At 44.7% G+C, this 19,917-nt stretch overlaps 1 protein-coding gene across 1 annotated transcript in view; it reads right to left on the minus strand.

The window, feature by feature from the left end:
* Positions 1-19,917, minus strand: part of LOC126524711 (uncharacterized) — a 313,342-nt gene that overhangs the window by 250,145 nt on the left and 43,280 nt on the right. Inside the window, exon 2 of the mRNA XM_050172996.3 lies at positions 4,345-4,443. Coding sequence (XP_050028953.2) covers positions 4,345-4,443 — 99 coding nt within the window. The remainder of the gene's footprint in view (positions 1-4,344; positions 4,444-19,917) is intronic.

The following is a 19,917-nucleotide window of genomic DNA, read 5'->3' on the forward strand; positions in this document are numbered from 1 at the left end:
GCTTCACCTCCGCAGTGGGTCGGGCCGGTATTGCATTAACTTCGGGATCGGCCCACGTATGGGGAGTGCCTAACGCCTGCTTCACATCCGCCGCGGGTTGAGCCGGTATTGCCCTATCTTCGGGATCAGCGCACGCATTTGTTTATTTATTTATTTATTTGTATTACCCACAAGGCCAGGGGGCATTGCAGAGAGGAGTGGTATCAACAGTTTCAAAAGGTTACAAGAATGCAGTATGTTACAATGAAAAGAAGAAATAATCATTGCTGATATTATACTATGTTAGCTAAGGTACAAGTGAAAGGAACATAAAGTCAGGGTCGGAAAAGTAGACAGTAATAATGTTTGGCGAGTACAATATTGCTGCTACTTAAAAAATATTAGCTAGTGCTAGTTTAAAGGCATTGTTATCTGTAATAGTAACGATGTCTGGAGGAAGGTGGTTCCATTGCCGTGATGTTCGCGGAAGAAATGACTGAAGAAAGCTTTTGGTATGGCACGATAGAAACCCTACTTTGAGGAAATGGTCAGTGCGATGAGAGACATAGACTGGTGGCGTAATTCACTTCGTAGCACAGGGTGATGGTATAATTTATGAAACAGACCTAGTCGGGATATTTTTCGGCGAGAAGCCAGTGGCGGTCAGTTGAGGTTAGTTCTTATAGTGCTTATGCTTGCAGTTCTATTATAGTTAGAAAGAATGAAACGAACCGAATTATTTTGAACAAGTTCAAGAGAATTAATTAGGTTAACTTGGCATAAATGCCAAACAGCCAATGCAGATTCTAATTTTGGGCGTATTAGGGTCGAATACAGCAGTAGTTTTAAAGTTGGCGAAGCGGAATGAAAATTTCCGTGCAAGTAACCTAACGTCCGGTTGGCATTGTTAAGTTTGTAATTAGTATGAACAGTCCATGACAGGTTTGTCGTAATATGAACTCCAAGGTACTTATAGTTGTCAACGGATTCAAGGGCAATGTTATCCAGGTAATACTTAGGTGAGGCATGAGCCGTTCGAGACATTCTTACTACTTTGCATTTGTTAATATTAAGTTTCATTAGCCATTTCTTACACCAGCTAGAAATAACGTTTAGATCGGCCTGCAATGCAGTGATGTCATCGGAGTTACCTATTTCGCGAAAAACAGCGCAATCATCCGCAAAAAGATGAATATTTGAGGATATTTCGGAAGGAAAGTCGTTAATATAGATAAATAAAAGAGGACCTAGTACAGAACCTTGTGGTACGCCTGAGCATACTTTAGTGAAGGCAGAGGTATGGTCGTTAGCACTGACGAACTGAAAACGATTGTTTAAAAAGCATTCTATCCATTTTAAGTGGTTACAGTCAAGATTAAGAAGGCTTAGTTTGTATAGCAATAGCTTGTGACATGCCTTATCAAATGCTTTGTAGAAATCTAGGAAAATGCAGTCGGCAAATGAGGATTGATCTAGAATGCATTGTAACTTGTACGTAAACAAGATGAGCTGTGTTTTGTACGAATATGTTCTCCGTAAACCATGCTGCACTGACGTGAAAAATGAATTAGCTTCGAGAAAATTAACCAGATGACTATATGTGATGTGCTCCAGCATTTTGCAACAGATAATGGTGAGAGATATTGGTTTATAATTAGCGGGAGAAGATTTGACACCTCATTTGTGGATGGCAACCACCTTCCCAGTTTTCCATTGTACAGGCAAAGTAGATGCGTTCCGTGATTGTCGAAAATGTTTTGGTTAATATGACGGAACTGCAAGTAGATGTGTTCTCCAAAAATTTAGTACTTATATTATCGTAACCTGGGGCAGTCTGATATTTTAAATTATCAATGAGTTTTGCAACACCAGATGTATCAATGACGATGTGATCCATGACTGAATAATGATACTGACTCATAGAACGTAAATATGAGCTAGATAGTGGCGAGAAGTTTTTGTTGAACTCTGTGTTTAGAACCGAAGCACAAGTGTGAGCAGGAACAGGTTCACCGGAAGGATCATTCAATGTGATGCTATTGTCGGCAGAATGGTTAATCAGGCGCCAGAATTTGGATACATTGGTGCTTAGCAATGATGGAAGGACATTAGTTTGGAAATTAAACTTGGCGACCTTCAATGCATTTACTTACTCATCAGAAGCAGTTTCATATTTTTCCCAGTGTGATTCACTCGGTGACTGATTCGCTTGTCGATAAAGGCGTTTTTTCCTGTTTGATAAATGTCGAATATGGCTATTATACCATGGTGCCTGGGGATTAGAAGTTATTGTGCGGACAGGAATGTATTTTACTGTTAGGCGTTCGACTTCGGCTGCAAACATGATCTAGTTAGACTGGACAGAACGGTCATTAAGCCGTGAAGAAAGGCTGCAATAAATTCAGCTAGCTCGTTATTTATGGCAATCAAATTTAGCTGTCTTGTAGTTGTGTATGGTTTTCTTCATTTTGCTAGTTCGAACAGAAGGTGCGGAAAGAGTCAAGGTGAGCAGCGCATGATCACTGATACATGGCAGATGTATTACCGAAGAGGCAAGGTCGGGGCTTGAAGTCAAGATTAAATCTAATACATTCGCCGAGTGAGGCGATATTCTGTTGGTTCGGTCACGAGCTGCGAGAGTGAAAAAACGGAGCACAAACCTAAGTAACTGCTTGCCTCCGCCGAAAATGGCGATAAACTTGGTGGCTGTGTATTCCACGATATGTTTAGATAGTTGAAATCACCAAGCAGAAACAACGGGGACGAAGGAAAACGTGCCTGAACGGTGTTAATCATGTCATGAAGTTCGCCAATGAATGTAGCTGTAGCGGGCGGAGAACGATAACACACGCCGAAGATAACTTTCATGTGGTAAAGAGTTACTGCGGCCCATACAATTTCGAGGTTAGTTTGTACTTGAATACAAGAAGATGGAGTATTGGATGATATAGCCAGGATAACACCGCCTCCTTGACGTTCAGTTCGATCGCAACGGTACACTCAAAATGATTAGCGTCCTGAAAAATTTCAGAGTCGTGCACGTGGGCCGGAAGCCATGTTTCGGTAAGTGCTATATTATGTGCACAGCACGTGTCAATAGCAGAAGAGAGTGAGTCGTGTTTATTAAGTACACTTCTAATGTAAGTGACTAGGACAGTTAGACGGCATTGTGAAGTACGGCCACTACCCCTCATTAACTCCAATCTTGAAGAGGCTTGTGCAGCGCTATCACCCGAGGCGGTGCCAAAGCGTTGCAGCTTAACACCTTCAATTTTGTCTGCCTGCGTGTTGTAGAAAAAACAGCTATTGTTTATGTATAACTAGTAGTATCGGAGCTGGCATTGCGGTGCGTTTGGTTGAGTTTTGCCAAATTCAAGTAGTTTTTTGCGAGCAGTACGGATTGAGGCGCAGAAGTCTTCGACTACGGTGATATTTTGTTGTTTTAGGCGGTTACGACAAGATGTAGCGAAGAGAGACGCTAGTGGGTTCAGCGCTACTGGCTCTAAACGCTAGTGGGTCGAGCGCTCCTGCTCAGCAACGGCTCTCGTGCTTGGAAGCTGTGACTGCCCTGCCCGTCGGGGTATTTTTTGTTTTGTTTTGAAGTTTCCAAATTTGGCTATTACTGGGCGACACTTACTCGGTGAAAATTGGCGTAAGCGATGGGCGCGCTGAATTGATTCCGGCGGGAGCGTGTCAAGTGTAGTCGTAAGTAAGCTTGTTAACTTCAATGCTGTTTCGTCCCAGGTCTCCCTGCTTTCTGAAAGGCCATAAAAAATGTAATTTTCGGGAGTGCTTAACACCTGCTTCACCTCCGCCGCGGGTCGGCCCGGCATTGCGCTATCTTCGCGATCGGCCCATGTATGGGGTGTTTTTCGCTTACCACGCCAACGACACGAAAATTTCCTTGGGCGGTAGAGATATACAGCTTCGCTGTAAAAAGAACAATCACAACTACCACCGCACTTCGATCATTCAGAGTATTTCGTGACGGATATTCTTGAGATGTACTGAAATGTTTTGTGTACTGGGCGCTTGCTTCGGAGCAATTCCTTTCCATAACAAATATGTGCACAGTTTTGACTGTACGAGTGTGCAAGAAGAAAGTGTGATTTTGGCTGTGCGCATTTAGTGTGTATCGCATAGACATGCCGTCACCCCAGTAAAACTTGTTGCTGGGCTAGTTTGTTTGTTGTGGTTGAGGCAAGATACCGCACAATACGTCCGCACAACGACTCCCGTATGTTCGCTGGGTTAACAACAAGAACCAGCTGGTTGGATTAATTGTACTGTGCTAAAAACAAGCAAAGATCGCCATTGCGCTGCGCTGCTACAGGCAAGAGGCTGGGTGTGCCTTCTCCCCCTTACCTCGCGCGTCATCTTCACGGGATATATGTCCAGTGTCTCGAAGAGGCTGTAGTTGGTACACTTGGTGTCGTACGGATGTGGCAGCTTCTTCACCCCACGCTGTGCCGGAAGAAAAGAGCAGGCGTTCTTCATTAGCATTTCAGCGTCGCAGTCTCGTTGAGACAGAGAGCCTTTTATTCCTTTAATTCCTCCGTAATATGGGCGCCCATTGATAACTCAATGGGTTTGTGTAAAGCGCATGAATGTGTAACACATGCCCGAAATGGGCGGCTGTGCGCTTAAAGATTTTAATCTCCGTATCACTGAGCCGAGATACTGTAAAAAGATGAAAATACAATATTCCAAACTATTATGTTGTTTCACAAAATAAATTACTACAACTGCGCCGGTATAAACGTCTGTAATCACTTTTACAGTCAACACATTTGTCCAGCAGCCTTAGTAAAAAGTCTGTAGAATTGCACTGGGACAGTATAGTTTTTTAATTTCTTTTTCTCTCTTATTCAAGTGAATATAAGTAATAGACTACACGGCCGCCTTTTTCCTATGTTCTTATTTTGCACGCCTCCTTAATCGCTTTCATTTTTTAAAACAGCCACGGAGCACCCAATTGTAAACGAGGGCGAAGTTGGTCTCTGATATGGGAAAAGGCTATAGACGAATGCGGTTTGCGGGCACTAGTCAATAAAATGGGAGAGATACTCTGCGACGGAGAAGGCAACTAGCACCATTTCTTACAGCTTAGGCTGTTTGGGCTTAATCCAGAATTAATTAATTAGCACCTACGTGGTTGTCTCGTGTCTCCTTCCTTCGTCTGTTGTTTTATTTGGCGCCTTCTTTGTAATCATGTATAACCAACTCGCCCACCAGCATGTGCTCAGTTAATCCAGAAGCCAAATAGCCATTTCGATTGGCGATGCCGTCTACCACCGCCGCCGATGTCTCCAGCAGCTATCGCCAGGAATGAGAAATAAATAGCCAGTCCTGGCTGGGATTGAACTAGTGACCTCTGCACGGAAATCAGCTACTATACTACAACGCCATGCCCACGCTTGCTAGCTGCTGCGAAAACATGCCCTCTGTAAGCGTCCTAGCGCGCATGGAGTCACGCCATTAGAGTTAGTGTATAGGCTCCCTTTAGGGAGTCAGAGTTGTGCATCTGAGTGAACACTCCGCTCACGCCACTATTCGCCAAACGTAGTCACATGCGCAGAAACCATTCTCCTCTGATGAAAGCCAACTTCGCGGCTGCGTCGCTAACGCTTACCCGGTTTCGCCATTTTGAGCTGACAAGCGCTGTGCATACAACGCGCGCTAACTATCGTTTCCGCTAAGTATTACATCGGCAAGCGCCACGAAAGGAGCTAAAATGTTTATTAAAAATGGGGCATTTTTACGTGCCAGAAGCACTTTCTGATTACGAGGCCACGTTATAGGGGGGACTCCAGAAATGTGGACCACCTGGGGTTCTTTAACGTACACCTAAATCTAAGTGCACGAGTGTTTTAGCATTTCGCCCCCATCGAATTGTGGCCGTCGCGGCTGGGACTTGGTCCAGCGACCTTTTGCTTAGCAGCCCAACACTATAACCACTAAGCAAGCAGGCCGAGTAAGAAGCTTAAATTTCAAACCAAATGCTGTTTGCCTTTCTCGTGGCGGGCAACGCGCTCCCACCCGGAGAGTGACGTATGTATCGCAAGTGCGCTATCGCCGTGCAGTGACGCCACTCTCTGTGACACGTTACTTCCGCAATTATTCAAGGCAGTTATTTGCTGCTTCTGTTGCTTGAAGGGAAGAATTCAAGTTTAGAGAAATAAGAAAACATACATGCCGAATGTCTGCGTGTCATTCTTTTACTTCGTATCGAGAGATATACTTCCGTTTCGTCTGCTTGTTCCCACGTCGTGAAGTCGCGGGCGCTGAGAGCGAAACTATTGCATTTCCTACCGTGTTCCAACGCGCGATCATGCTCTATGATGTGCTTGCATCTGCCTCAGTGTTCGTGTAGCACAGACTTATACCGCTAGTGAGGTGTTCTCGTGCACAGCGCGCAAAACGGTGTGCTGCGCGAAACGAGACAAACTCAACAGCTCGCGCGCGACCGCCTGTGGAAGTGCGCCGCGCCGCAAAAGAACGACAGAAAAAAGAAGAAGAAGAAGGCGGGGCCCGCGACGTATGCTTCACGCAATCCTATTTCCATATATAATTTTATAATGAAAACAAGGAGACTTCCATGCTAAATTTAATGTTTTATTTTCCACAACAAGAAACCAAAAATATTAACTTCTAATTTTAAGAAATTATAGCATGAAAATAATTATTAACGATTAAAATTCGTTTAATATCTAATTTTCAGTAAAACAAATCCTATTTAGGCATTTATTCTTTTTCAACCCACTGCCGCCCGATTGATGGTCAATCCCCCGTAGTGGGTTGTGCTATAACTACAGGCACCAAACCAAACCAAACCTCCAGCTCCGGTGTGGAGAACGCAAGGAGCGAATTTCACTTGCGGGGGCTAGACGGTGCAAGTTGGGAGATTGCCTATATTGGCGGTGAAGCTCGCCTCCAGAAATCATGGTTTCGCCGCAATGAAATCACGGCTAATAACGAAACAATTAAAAACAATATATTGTGGTGGAATGCTCCGCATAGGGTACTTCCAGCATGTAACCAAATTTTGGTACGTGGCCTGGTCGCCAGTTAGCAGTCCAGAGCTGTGTGTCACGTGCGCTTTCGAGACGCTGACGCTGACTGCATCACCATTTGCCAATTTGGTCAAATGGCTTTGAAGCGGGATCGCGCGCGTTTTGGAACCTGCTGTACCTGTTGGTCTTGCTTCGCAGTTGCGATCTTTTTAAGCATTGGTCGGTGATTTGCAAACCAATTTAGTCGCGGATATGACTGGGTGCTGCGCACCAAATTACTCAAACCGGGCAGAAAATGCCAAGCACCGAGAGGTGCCTAATAGTGATAATTTTTTTAATAATGATTGGCTCAAAGCCTTATATCCTAATAATAGTGTCAGTTCAATGTGACCGTACCCCCCTAGACGTTCATATGCAGATGTACCAACTCATTGATTTTCACATCCAGAAAGGCGAAGCTGATGCTGCGTTTATTAGTATTGTACGAATTGTATTGTATTGGGGTATTGTATTGAGGCGGTGGCGTGTTGCTCTTGGTTAGTCGCGCTCACGAAGTGCAAATTATAGGAATTCTCTGTATCAAATGATAATTTCGAAATATTATCTGTGCAGAACGGCTCCAGGATTATATCAGTGGTGTGCGGCCTCCTAACGTTCGGTGTCAAGTTTTTCTTGACTTTTTGAGGAAGTATTAGAATTTGCGCCCCAAAACAAATATGTTCTGTTTCTCAGCGGTGACCTAAACATAGATTTGCTATCTGTCTCCAGCATTAGTAGTGATATTCAGTCAATTCTCACATCTGGCAGATCTTAAATATTATAAATGAACCAGTCCGCATCACTAATAGAACATCGAGTCAACATGATCTTTTTATCAAAAGTGCAGACTGTGAAATGGTGTAAAGTGGATCACTTATGTGCGATATTAGTGACCATCTTCCCCTTTTGCTTTTATTTCTGATGGAAATGACGTAAAGCGTGAACGTAGCAGTCCTGTGCATACGCACCATATTACAGATCACTCCCTTCATGCGTTTCAAGTTCATGAGTCATGAATTTGAAAGGCCTGAATCCCAATCATGAATTTAGATTCATGATTGGAGTCACGTTCTATCATGTACCGACGCAGATAGCATGTACGAAGCGTTCATTGTGGATATTAAAGCTATATACAAAAACTTTTTCCAGATATCGTTATACGAAAATGTAAGAAGTCTCGAAAACCTTGGATAAACACTTCCCTTCACAAGCAGATAAATTTTAAACATCAGATGTACCGGGAATTTGTGAAAGCTAAAGATGTCGACAAACTCAAGGCTTTCAACGGGTTTAGAAATAAGCTCAACGCTAAACTAAACACCGTGAAAAAATAGTATTACCAAGCCTATTTTACCAAGAAACTCTGCTCTGCTCTGGAAGCGAATAAACAGTCTTATAAAACAGACCAATGTTTGTAACGTTGGCAGCATGCTTGCGAACAACCGCGTTGTTCGCGCGGCAGATCTTTCAAATGCTCTAAATGATCATTTCATGGCTGTTGGGCAGCCTACAAGTTGCAACAGAACATGCATACCCTCGATTCATCAAACAGCACAATTTTCTGGTAGTATGGTGTTTTTTTTCCCACAAGGGAGAATGAAGTTAAAAATGTGTTTTATAGCCTAGAAAATCCACGTCACATGATGCAAATGATGTGCAACTTGGGCCAGTTAAATTCGTTATAAACATAATTGCGGCCAGTTTAGTTGAAATTTGCAACTTATGCTTAGAAAAGAGCGGCTTTCCGAATGGGAATGCAAAGTGCAAAAGTTATAGCAATCCACAAAGCTGTAAATGAAAACGACCCAAATAATTATTTTAGGCCGATTTCCATTTTACCTGTCTTTTCGAAGGGTTTAGAAAAAGTCATACACAGGCAATTGTATGTTTTCTTGGACAAACACTCACTCATCTCGACATCACAGTATGGTTTTCTCAAAGGCAAATCAGCGGAATTGGCTTTACTAACACAAAAAGAATTTATAACTGCGGCGCTTGATGCAAAAAAACTGGTCTTAAGTATATATTTAAATTTCACGAAAGCATTCAATACTGTACATCATATCACACGTTTAGCTAACCTTGAAGGATACGGAGTACGTGGCCACGCAAATATTTTTTTTTGTATCCGCAACATACGTTTGCCATATTCATTCAAACTGAAAAATGAAACCTATCCTACATGGTGTGCCACAAGGGAGCATTCTCGCACCACTTCTTTTCATTGTTTGCACGAATTATCTTTTCTCGACTGCTGAATATATCAAATGGATAGGATATGCAGACGATACCATCATACTTTTGGGGCACAAATCCGGACACTCTTGTCAATTATGCAAACATTGTGCTTCAGGATGTCGCAAAATGGAGTGATATAAATTATTTAAGAATAGATGCTAAAAAAACACAAGCGTTCATGTTTCGCCCAAAGCATAATACCCTAAATCTTCAAAACAGGTTGTATTAAAAAAGCGCTAAAATTAAAATCTCAAATGAGATTAAAGCACTAGGAGTTATATTTTCAGAAGACCTACTTTGGAACAAACAATTCCAATGTTTGCGGAAAGCTACACAGAATAACGGGCTGTCACATAGACACCGGCATGTCTTGCATACCACTGTCAAACGAACTGTGTATAACTCACTTCTTTCTACACTAAATAACTGTCACCTAGTCTGGGCAAGAGCATCAAAACAAAACATCATTAACTAAAATTATGTCAAAAACGAGCAACTCGTGCTGTAGCAAAACTTTCCTCCAAAGAACACACATCTAAATAATATTACGAATACAGACTAATGCCGGTTGAAATCATTTATTAATTTCGCCTAGCATGAATGTACCGAACAACGTTGAGAAGGGTAAATGTTGATTAGGTAAACTTGTTCAACATGAATCGTCGCGAAATTCCCTATAACACGAGACATGCTGACATTTGGTTAACCCGCTTTTGTCGTACTAATTATGGACAGCAATCTGTATCCTACCGCATTGCTGACCTTCTAAACACCCTAACTACAAGTGGATTAAACCCGGATACTATGTCTATGGCTGCAGTATTATGCAATGCAGCACCACCTCCGATGGCTGCATTTCTCAGTTTTCCGAAAGGGTGCGGTCAAAAGCCACAGGGGGCCAAAGGTGACGTGGCTGCGGCGAACGGGAAGATTGGGGACGCGTTTGCGGTGAACGAGACCGGCGTCCGCGTGGCGATGGTAAACGAGTGTACCACGTGTTCCTAGCAGAGCTGTCGGCGCTGTTAGACTAGGTGGTGGGCGAAACATTGCGGGTATTTCTACTAAAACGGCTCAGGTTGGTCGGCGTGCCAGGTGGTCAGGGCCGCGAGTTGCGACAATACCAGGCGACATGACCAATGCGGCGACAGGTGAAACATATCGGCAGGTCATCCGCAGTTCTCCACTCAGTCGGGTTGCAATAACGCGGAGAGAAGCGTCGGGGTGGAGCGAAAATAGTAGAAGGGCGCTCGTTAGCTCTGGGATTGGCGACAGCACAGACATAATGTAAGCCAATGTTTTCAAGTTCCTGGCGAACGATGGCTTGTACGAGGGGAACTGAACAAGCGGTAGCATCAGGGCTACACGAACAGAAAAGTGCGGGCGCTATTGCACCCAGTTCACGTCGAAAGATTCACACCTCATCCTCTGATAGCCACGCATGCTGCTGTGCGGGTTAATCTTCGCACGTCGATGTTGCGGCAGCATTGGGAAGTCTGGCGATGGGTTGCATGACGCGTCGGCTTTTGGCCTATCGAATTCTCGGCACTATTTATTGATAGCATCAATTGTAGAACAGCTTTTGCACATGAGCAGATTAAACGCGTCATCAGCAATGCCCTTAAGCACGTGCCCGACCTTCTCAGCTTCTGTCATGTCGTCATCGCCTTTACGACAAAGTGCCAACACGTCCTCGATGTACGAGACATAGGATTCCGTGGGACATTGGGCACGGGAGGCCAGTTCCAGCTTTGCGGCAATTTTACGGCCGGCTGGTTCGCCAAGCAACTCTGTCAACTTCTCTTTGCACTGGTCCTAGCTGGTTAGCTCCTCTTCGTGGTTTTCGTACCATACCTTTGCCGTGCCTCTTAAGTAGAACAACAGGTTAGCTAGCATAAGCGTAGGGTCCCATCTGTTGATTCCACTCACGCGTTTGTACATGGCCACCCACTCTTCAACGTCGGCGCCATCGGTCCCGCAGAAAGTTACAGGATCCTTGAGTTGCATAACGACAACCGAAGGCGACAGCGACGTAGCTGCCAACCCATTTTTATTCTTCTGTGAATTTCCTTCTCATGATCAAGTTTCCCTGTGAGTAAACTTACTCCTTCGTAGACGCTAGAGGCTGACTGGTGATCCTGAACTCTTGTTCACTTGCCTGGCTGTTGATTATTATCGTTGTCTTGAGCATCTTAATCTTCAACCCCACTTTTACACTAGCTCTGTCAAGGTCCTCAATCATTCGTTGTAACTCGTCTCCATTGTTGCTGAACAGGACAATGTCATCTGCAAACCCAAGCTTGCTGAGATATTCACCGTTGATTCTTACTCATAAGCCTTCCCAGTTTAATAGCTTGAATACTTCTTCCAAACACGCAGTGAATGGCATTGGAGATATTGTGTCTCCCTGTATGACCCCTTTTTTTATAGGTACTTTCCTCCCTTTCTTGTGTAGAATTAAGGTAGCGATAGAACCTCTGTAGATATTTTCTAGGGTATTTACGTAAGCGTTCTGTACTCCTTTATTACGTAATGCCCCTGTGAATGCTGGTATCTCTACTGAATCAAATGCCTTTTCGTAATCTGTACAAGCCATATAGAGAGGCTTGATTTTGGCTTCTAGCGCGAAGTGAAACACGGACACAGAAAGGAGCAGACAGGACGAGCGCTAACTCTGAACTAAATTTTTATTAAAACGAAGAACATATATATAGGGGATTGCAAAAACCGTAGCATAAGAACATGACAAGGTAAAAAGCATCAGTTAAACATATCAGGGGGTATGGAAGTCAAAGAACAAAAATTACTTCAGATTAGTACACGTATTGCGAAGGTACTGAAATTCGCAATCTAACAGAGACAACGAAGCATGACTGACGCAAGTGTCTCCTAATCTTTTTATGTGGAATGCCTCGATAATTTCCCGCATGGTTTGGCATCTGCGAAACCATTAACTAAGCATTAACCTGCGAAAAACTTGTAAAATGGGTAAAAAGCCCGGTAAGAAACAAGAAAAACAGAAAAAAGAAAAAAAGTTTGCTGTAGTATCCTACATACATAGATTATCCCATGGTTTAAGGAATGTAGCCAATAGGTATGACGTCAGTACCGTTTTCTCGGCCCCACGCAAGTTGTCTAACATGTGCCCTTTGATAAATAGGAGCCTTGAACAGGAAGGCAAAAAAAGAAAAAATGATTGCGGAGTTAAACATGTGTCCCCTTTAGTGCCTTGCAACACGGGTATAGTTTATCAGATTCCACTCGAGTGTGGGAAAGCTTACATTGGACAGAGTGGCAGGTGCATTAACATTAGACTAAAAGAACACAAACATTCACTAAACAACCCTAATGCATCACATTTAGCGGCACATTGTTTCGATTGTGGTTGCAAACCTTTCTTTGAAGACACAAAAATTCTTTCTAGACACAGATGCCAAACCACGCGGGAAATTATCGAGGCATTCCACATAAAAAGATTAGGAGACACTTGCGTCAGTCATGCTTCGTTGTCTCTGTTAGATTGCGAATTTCAGTACCTTCGCAATACGTGTACTAATCTGAAGTAATTTTTGTTCTTTGACTTCCATACCCCCTGATATGTTTAATTGATGCTTTTTACGTTGTCATGCTCTTTTGCTACGGTTTTTGCAATCACCTATATAAATGTTCTTCGTTTTAATAAAAATTTAGTTGAGAGTTAGCGCTCGCCCTGTCTGCTCCTTTCTGTGTCCGTGTTTCACTTCGCGCTAGAAGCCAAAATCATGTTACCGTACCAACTCGCCCAACTGTCTATCCTTTTGCATTAGAGAGGCTTATTGTACTCTGTGGATTTCTCGATAACGGGATTGATGACATGGATGTGATCCATTGTAGAGTATCCCTTCCTGAAGCCAGCCTGTCCCCGTGGTTGACTAAAGTCCAGTGTTGCCCTTATTCTGTTGGAGATAAATTTGGTAAATATTTTATATAATACTGGGAGTAAGCTAATGGGCCTCTAATTTTTCACTTCTTTAATGTCTCCCTTTTCATGGATTAGTATAATTTTTGCATTCTTTCTGTTTTGTGGGACCTTTGCAGTCGACAGACACTTCTTATAAAGAGCCGTCAGTTTTTCAAGCATTATGTTTCCTCCATCTTTGATTAAATCTACTGTTATCTCATCTTCTCCTGCCGCTCTTCCTCGTTTCATGTCGTGCAATGCCCTTCTGACTTCATCGCTAGTTATAGGAGGAGTTCCTGTACCTTGTTCATTACTGTTCCTAATTGAGGCATCCTGACTCCTCTGGGAACTGTACAGGTCAGTATAGAATTCTTCCGCTGTTTTTACTATATCTTCGAGATGGCTGATGATCTTACCCTGCTTACCTTTCGATGCATACATCTTCCTTTGTCCTATGCCAAGTTTCTCTTTCCCCGATTTCAGGCGGCGTCCATTTTTTACGGCTTGTTCAGTCTTTCTCACGTTATAGTTTCGAATATCCCTTATTTTGGCCTTGCTGATCAGTTTTGACAGTTCCACGAATTCTATCCTATCTCTTGAGTAGGACACTCATTTTTTGTCGTTTCTTTACTGGGTCCCTTGTTACTTGGGAAAGCTTGCCTACTGGCTGCCTTGGTGCCTTGCCTCCCACTTCAAATGCTGCCTCTGAAGCCAACCTAGTTACGGTTTCATTCAATAGCTCTATGTCATCCTCATCTCTCTGTTTTAAGGCTGCACATTTCTTTGCAAGTACCAGCGTGAATTTATCTGCTTCTACCTTGACTGCCTCTAAGTTGACCTGTTTCTTCTTGACCAATTTTACTCTTTCTCTCTTCAAATTGAGGTGAATCCTAGCCCTCACTAACCTATGATCACTGCACTTTACCCCACCTAACACTTCTACATCCTGCACTATGCTGGGGTCAGCAGAAAGTATGCAATCAATTTCATTTCTTGTTTTACCATTAGGTCTTTTCCAGGTCCACTTTCTGTTGCTACGCTTCCTGAAAAAGGTGCTCATTATTCGAAGCTTATTTCTTTCTGCGAATTCTACCAGCCTCTCTCCTCTTGCATTCCTAGAATCGACGCCGTAGTTGCCAATTGCTTGTTCACCAGCCTGCCTTTCCCCACTTTTGCATTGAAGTCGCCCATTACTACAGTATACTGAGTTTGCACTTTTCGCATTGCTAATTCAACATCTTCATAAAACTGATCTACTTCCTCATCATCGTAACTGGATGTTAGAGAATAGGCTTGTACTACCTTTAATCTATACCTCTTATAAGGTTTGATTACGACTACAGCAACCCTCTCATTAATACTGTAGAATCCGTCTATGTTGGCCACTATGCCTTTATGGATTAGGAATCATAACCCGTATTGCATCCTATCTGGGAGACCTCTATAGCAGAGGACATGGCCATTATTCAGCTATGTATAAGCCTCACCAGTTCTTCTAATCTCACTAAGGCCGATGATATCTCCAACATTGTATGATAGTTGCTCAAAGAGTCCTGCTAAGCTAGACTCACTTGAGAGGGTTTGGGTGTTAAATGTTGCAACGGTCAGTTTCCATTGGCGGCCTGTCCGGACCCAAAGATTCTTAGTACCCTCTGCTGATTTACAGGTCTGACCACCTCCTTGGTCAGCTGCTCCACAGTTGCTGGGGACTGAGGGCCATGGGTTAATTGTAGCAATTATTCGTGAGGTAGTGGCTGAATACTGCACCAGGGAGGCCAATTTCCGTTCTGGTGAGGGAGTGTATTTGTTGAAGCTTTGTGGGCCTTCCTAACTTGGTTGTACACGGATTAGTAAAGCCCCACTCGCTGTCGGCATCTTTTACCGGTGACAGGCGTCACTCCAAGCCTGCAGAAGTTGTGCGCTGGAGGAGGTGAATTTCAAGCTCACCAAAAAAACTTATAACGAGATTCGAGTTTCCGACTGTGGCAACCGAGCATTCGCCATAGCTCTGTCAGATAATCCCGCAGGTGGGGATGCTACCTTATCGCCAACAAGTACAGCCCCGAGGGCCCTTCATGCCTAAAACCTTCTTTGATTTATCGGCGATAGAAGTGTTTTCCTGATCGCGATGGGTAACTCAAATGTAGAACGATTTCTAGCCGGTTCCGGCCTCGTAGATCCGGAGTTGCACGTACGCAAGTGACACGGCGTAGTATTTCTCAATGGTTCCAACATAGTGATCTCGGAGTCACCCGTACGCATGCGGCCATGAACGCGGCTAGATATACGATACATTTTGGGGGAATTTGAACAATACTTATATGTACTGTGCAAAAAAAGAAAATGAGAAGAAATAAAAACTTTCAACGCTTACCGGGAATTCACTAGTAGCCCGTTCAAGGCGGTGCACCAAACAACTCACGCTCTCGGCTGCCTGTATCACACATCGGAGAAGTCATTCCTAATGAGGTGGAATTCGAACTGAATCGCCGGCAAGATTGAGGCTCGAAATGAGCGAAAGATGCTTAGGCAGAGACCTTCGCTCAAAGGGCAAATCCTCAGAGGGGGGAGACTGGCCGCTACAATGATGCTCAGCCACGCGTAAGAAAGGCTTCCTTGGAATGCCGCCTTTCTCTATGGCCGGAACGCGCCTACACGTCGCCTCCTTCAAGCTACAGTGGATGCGTCTGCGATCGGTTGGACATTGTTTGTACACTTCGCGCGGGGAATCTATTGAAGTACGAATTACCGCCGCACTTGCAATACTTGTCATCTAGCAGTTGCGATGCACGCAAAAAGAGGAAGACGACGCTGTTCGATCTGTTGTCACCTCAGCTCTACAATTTTTTCATATGTTTTGCTATTCATTAACTAAGTTATTTATATCCTTTATATCTTTAAGGCGGTACTGTCCCTATGGGAAAGGTATGGCTGCTCCGGTGCCGGCATCTTTAAAGGGACAGCGCCTTCCGAAGGAAGCCAGAATGGTGGAGGCGGCCATGGCCTTGCAAGGCGTGGAGCTACCAGACATCAGGGACGATCAGCAGTCCAATGCGACATCATCGCTCAGTGGGGACGACTGAACTATGGTCGACCCTGAAAAGGAAGTGGCTGATGTGGCGGAAGTTGACAGCGACGGCTTCAGGGTGGTGAGTCATCGGAAGCAAAGAGCGGTCGGAATCCCAGTAGTAGTTTTGCCAACAGAGAACGGTGTTGATTTGAGAGCGGATCCCTATCAGGCTCTTCGAAGCCATTAAAGTACTGCTGGGATCTGCTCCGATTCGCAGTCGCTTCACAACGCAAGGTGCTCGTCATCTAGATATCGCAACGGAAGAGCAAGTTGACATTCTTCTCCGGTGCTCTCAGATTGTTGACATAAGAGTTAAAGCCCAGTTACCCCACTCCTACATGACTAACACATGTGTTATTAGGCGAGTACCAATCTGGTATTCGGAAAGCGGCCTTCTTGAGTACTTGACACCGCAAGGTGTTCTGCACGTGAGCCGTCTGATGCACCGGGTGGAGACTCAAGAAAAAGAATGGGCAGTGAAACCTACTTACTCTGTTGTGCTAACGTTTGCTCCCAACACCGAGCGCCCCGAAAAAATTGACCTCGTCTTTACCAATCATGCAGTCAAAGAATTCGTTGAAACTCCTCCCCGATGCCCGATGCTTTAAGTGCCAACGCTTTGGGCATGTAGCCAAAGTTTGCATCAAAGATTAACGTTGCAAGCGATGCGGTGGCGCCCACGGTTCCAAAGCCTGCGAGGCAGATTTTGCTTGAGCTAATTGTGGGGGGTGAGATCCAGCGAGTTTCAGCGGCTGCCCCTTCCGCTAACCGCCTTACACCGTCGAGTGTTCTTCATTAGTGGTCCTAGGCCACAACCTACTGAGAAGCCGATACCTGGAAGTGACGCGTTCCCTGCGTTAGAGCCGGAAGTTCGTGGCGTGGTAACAAGCAACGTCAGTGAGCGACCTGAGTCTAGCAAGATGGCAAAGTTCTCTCTGGGTGAGTCGGTTGTTCGATCTGCTTCAGCAAAACGTGTCCAAGTTCCTCAGCGACCAGATCACAGAAAAACTCGACGACATGGAGGACATTTCCTTGCCTCAAAAAAGATGAAGAAACCAGCTGCGGAGGACAAGAGTGGGTTCCAGTCCGCATCTTTTGTTGAAGTTGTGAGGCAGTGTGTACAGCAAAATAAGGAGCTCAAAAATCGGGATCTGTCCGACGCTCTGCGAGTTTTGTTTGAAGTCTTGCGTTCATATGTTCAAGGGATGCAGACTGGCACCCTGAAGAACTTTCTGCAGCTCGTTCTTTCTTTTGACCCCATGATTACCGCCTTCGCTGCGAACTTTACCTTATAATATGGCTAGTTTTCTTCAACATCGTGCAACTAAAAATCACCGAAAAGTGTCGTTTATTATGCAAAGAAACTGCGCTGGGATTATAAGTCGATTAGGAGAACTAAAATTATTTTTGAAAGAAACTTCTGTTCCAGTATTGGCCCTCTCGGAGGCTGGCCTACCAAGCGGAAGATCTTTGACTTGATTTGTCGCCCACAAGAATTGCAGCATAAAGTCATTTCCCGCGGGAAGTGCCGCTCTTTACATACGAAGAGAGATTCTTCATGTGGCTTTGAACGTCACCGATCTTTGCACCGATTGTATTGAAGTAGCGGCTGTCACGATACCGCTCGGCTTCCGAACTCTTTTTGTTGCACCGTATACGAGTCTCCGCGGAAGATGGTAGCAATGTATTTGTTTCTCCAGCAGCTTTATTACCGTTGCCTAGCGCCTCGAATTATCTGCGGTGACTTCAACGCCCATCACCTTGTATAAGGTGACAGGAACACAGATTCCCCCGGACGCAAGCTTGTAGAAGTTATCGACAGTTTGGACCTGTGCGTGGCCAATGACGGAAGTCCCACTTTCTTCCGGCCTCCAGCGTTAGCCACATCTATAGACCTAACCTTGCATTCACCCGACTTCCATGAGAAATGGTCAACTGCACCTGACCGCATGGGAAGTGATCACTACCCAATTTTAGTGTTTACTGCCGACTTCCAAATGCGCGGCTCTAAAATTAGCCATGTTGCTGATTGAGACAAATACAGGGAGCACTTGCATGTGTTTCTGGTGATGTGATAGACAAAATTATTTCTGGTAAGATGGCTGATACCACGGCGGTCAAGTTGCCTAATCATTTTCCGACTCCGGATTTAAAACTCAGGAACCTTCGCGCAGCGCGCAGAAGAGCGGAGCGACAACTGATGCGAAAGAAGGACGACATATCCTTGAAGACGACCATCAGTAGGCTTAACTCTGCCATTCGACGCCATACGAAGAAGCTCTGTAGGTCGCAGTGGGCGTCCTTCTGCGCTAGCTTGACTGTTTTCTCACCGATGACGAGAATTTGGTGAGTCATTGGCAGTCTTGCTGGTGATTCTCGTCCTAGTAAGCCTTTCGAAGCGCTTGCAGTGCGCAAGCAGAAACCTCTCGTGTGCTTGGCAGAGGAATTTGCAGATGCATTTGTAAGTGCAAGTTCAGGAGTTCATCCCTGCGCTCTGCCTGCAACATCTACGTCTGTTACGGACACCCCGTTCACACTTCGAGAGCTACAGACAGCACTCAGCAGCTGCGGCGTCGATGTGCACCAGATCCTGACTGCATACCAACCAGATGATGCAGAACCTACATCTGGAGCACCAGAAGATACTCCTAAGCTATCATAATCGAGTGTGAGAGACTGGCGACGTTCCTCCTTCATGGAAGGTGGCTTGTGTTGTCCCAGAGCTGAAGCCCGGCAAAGAAATGACAGACTTTGCCTCGTATCGTCCTGTATCACTGACGCCGTGTGTGGCTCATGGAGAAGATGGCAAGTAAGCATTTATATTAGTGGCTCGGAGATAGAAGGGCTCTGCCAACATGCATGACTGGATTCCGCACAGATTTGAGCCCGCAAGATAGCGTCTTGGACCTAATAAGCCACATTTAACATCATAGAGCTTTCGGCCTTTCCACACTAGCTATTTTCCTAGACGTATCAAAGGCTTATGATAGCGGCCCTTCAGAGCTCAATACTAAATAGTTTGCAGGCCATAGGCGTACAGGGCTACCTTCTGCGATTCATTCACTCATTTATCAGTGATCGTAAAATTCAAGTGCGGTTAGGAAGTACCATAAGCACCAAAAGGGTGGTATCACGAGGTGTATCTCAGGGAAGTGTTCTTTCCCCAACGCTCTTTAATGTTGTAATGCCCGGTCTTCCCGCTGAAGTACAAAAACATTGCAGGCATGTCCATATCTCCATATATGCGGACAACATTTGTATTTGGTTAGCTGGATATCAACACAAGCGTTTAGCTCTGACAGCTCGACAGGCATTACTTTCCGTTCAAAATTACCTTCAAGGTGTTGAGCTGACTCTCTGGGTGGAAAAATCTGGCTTCATCATGTTTCCAGGTAGAGGAAGACGGTATGCGCGGCTGAAGATCAATCTTGCCTGCGTCAATCGAAGCACAAGCACTTTTTGGGCGTCATTATTGACTACCGCTTACAGTGGCCACGAGCTGTGGATTCGATTGTGGCATGCTACGTTCGCGTCTCAATGTGATCCATAGAGTTGCAAGTGAGCAATGGGGAAATCGACCTTCTTGAATGATTAGGCTGCACGATGCACCGATGACGAGTCGAATAATGTACCAGCTCCCT

Source organism: Dermacentor andersoni, chromosome 3 (assembly GCF_023375885.2).
Source record: "Dermacentor andersoni chromosome 3, qqDerAnde1_hic_scaffold, whole genome shotgun sequence".
Taxonomy (NCBI): Eukaryota; Metazoa; Arthropoda; class Arachnida; order Ixodida; family Ixodidae; genus Dermacentor; species Dermacentor andersoni.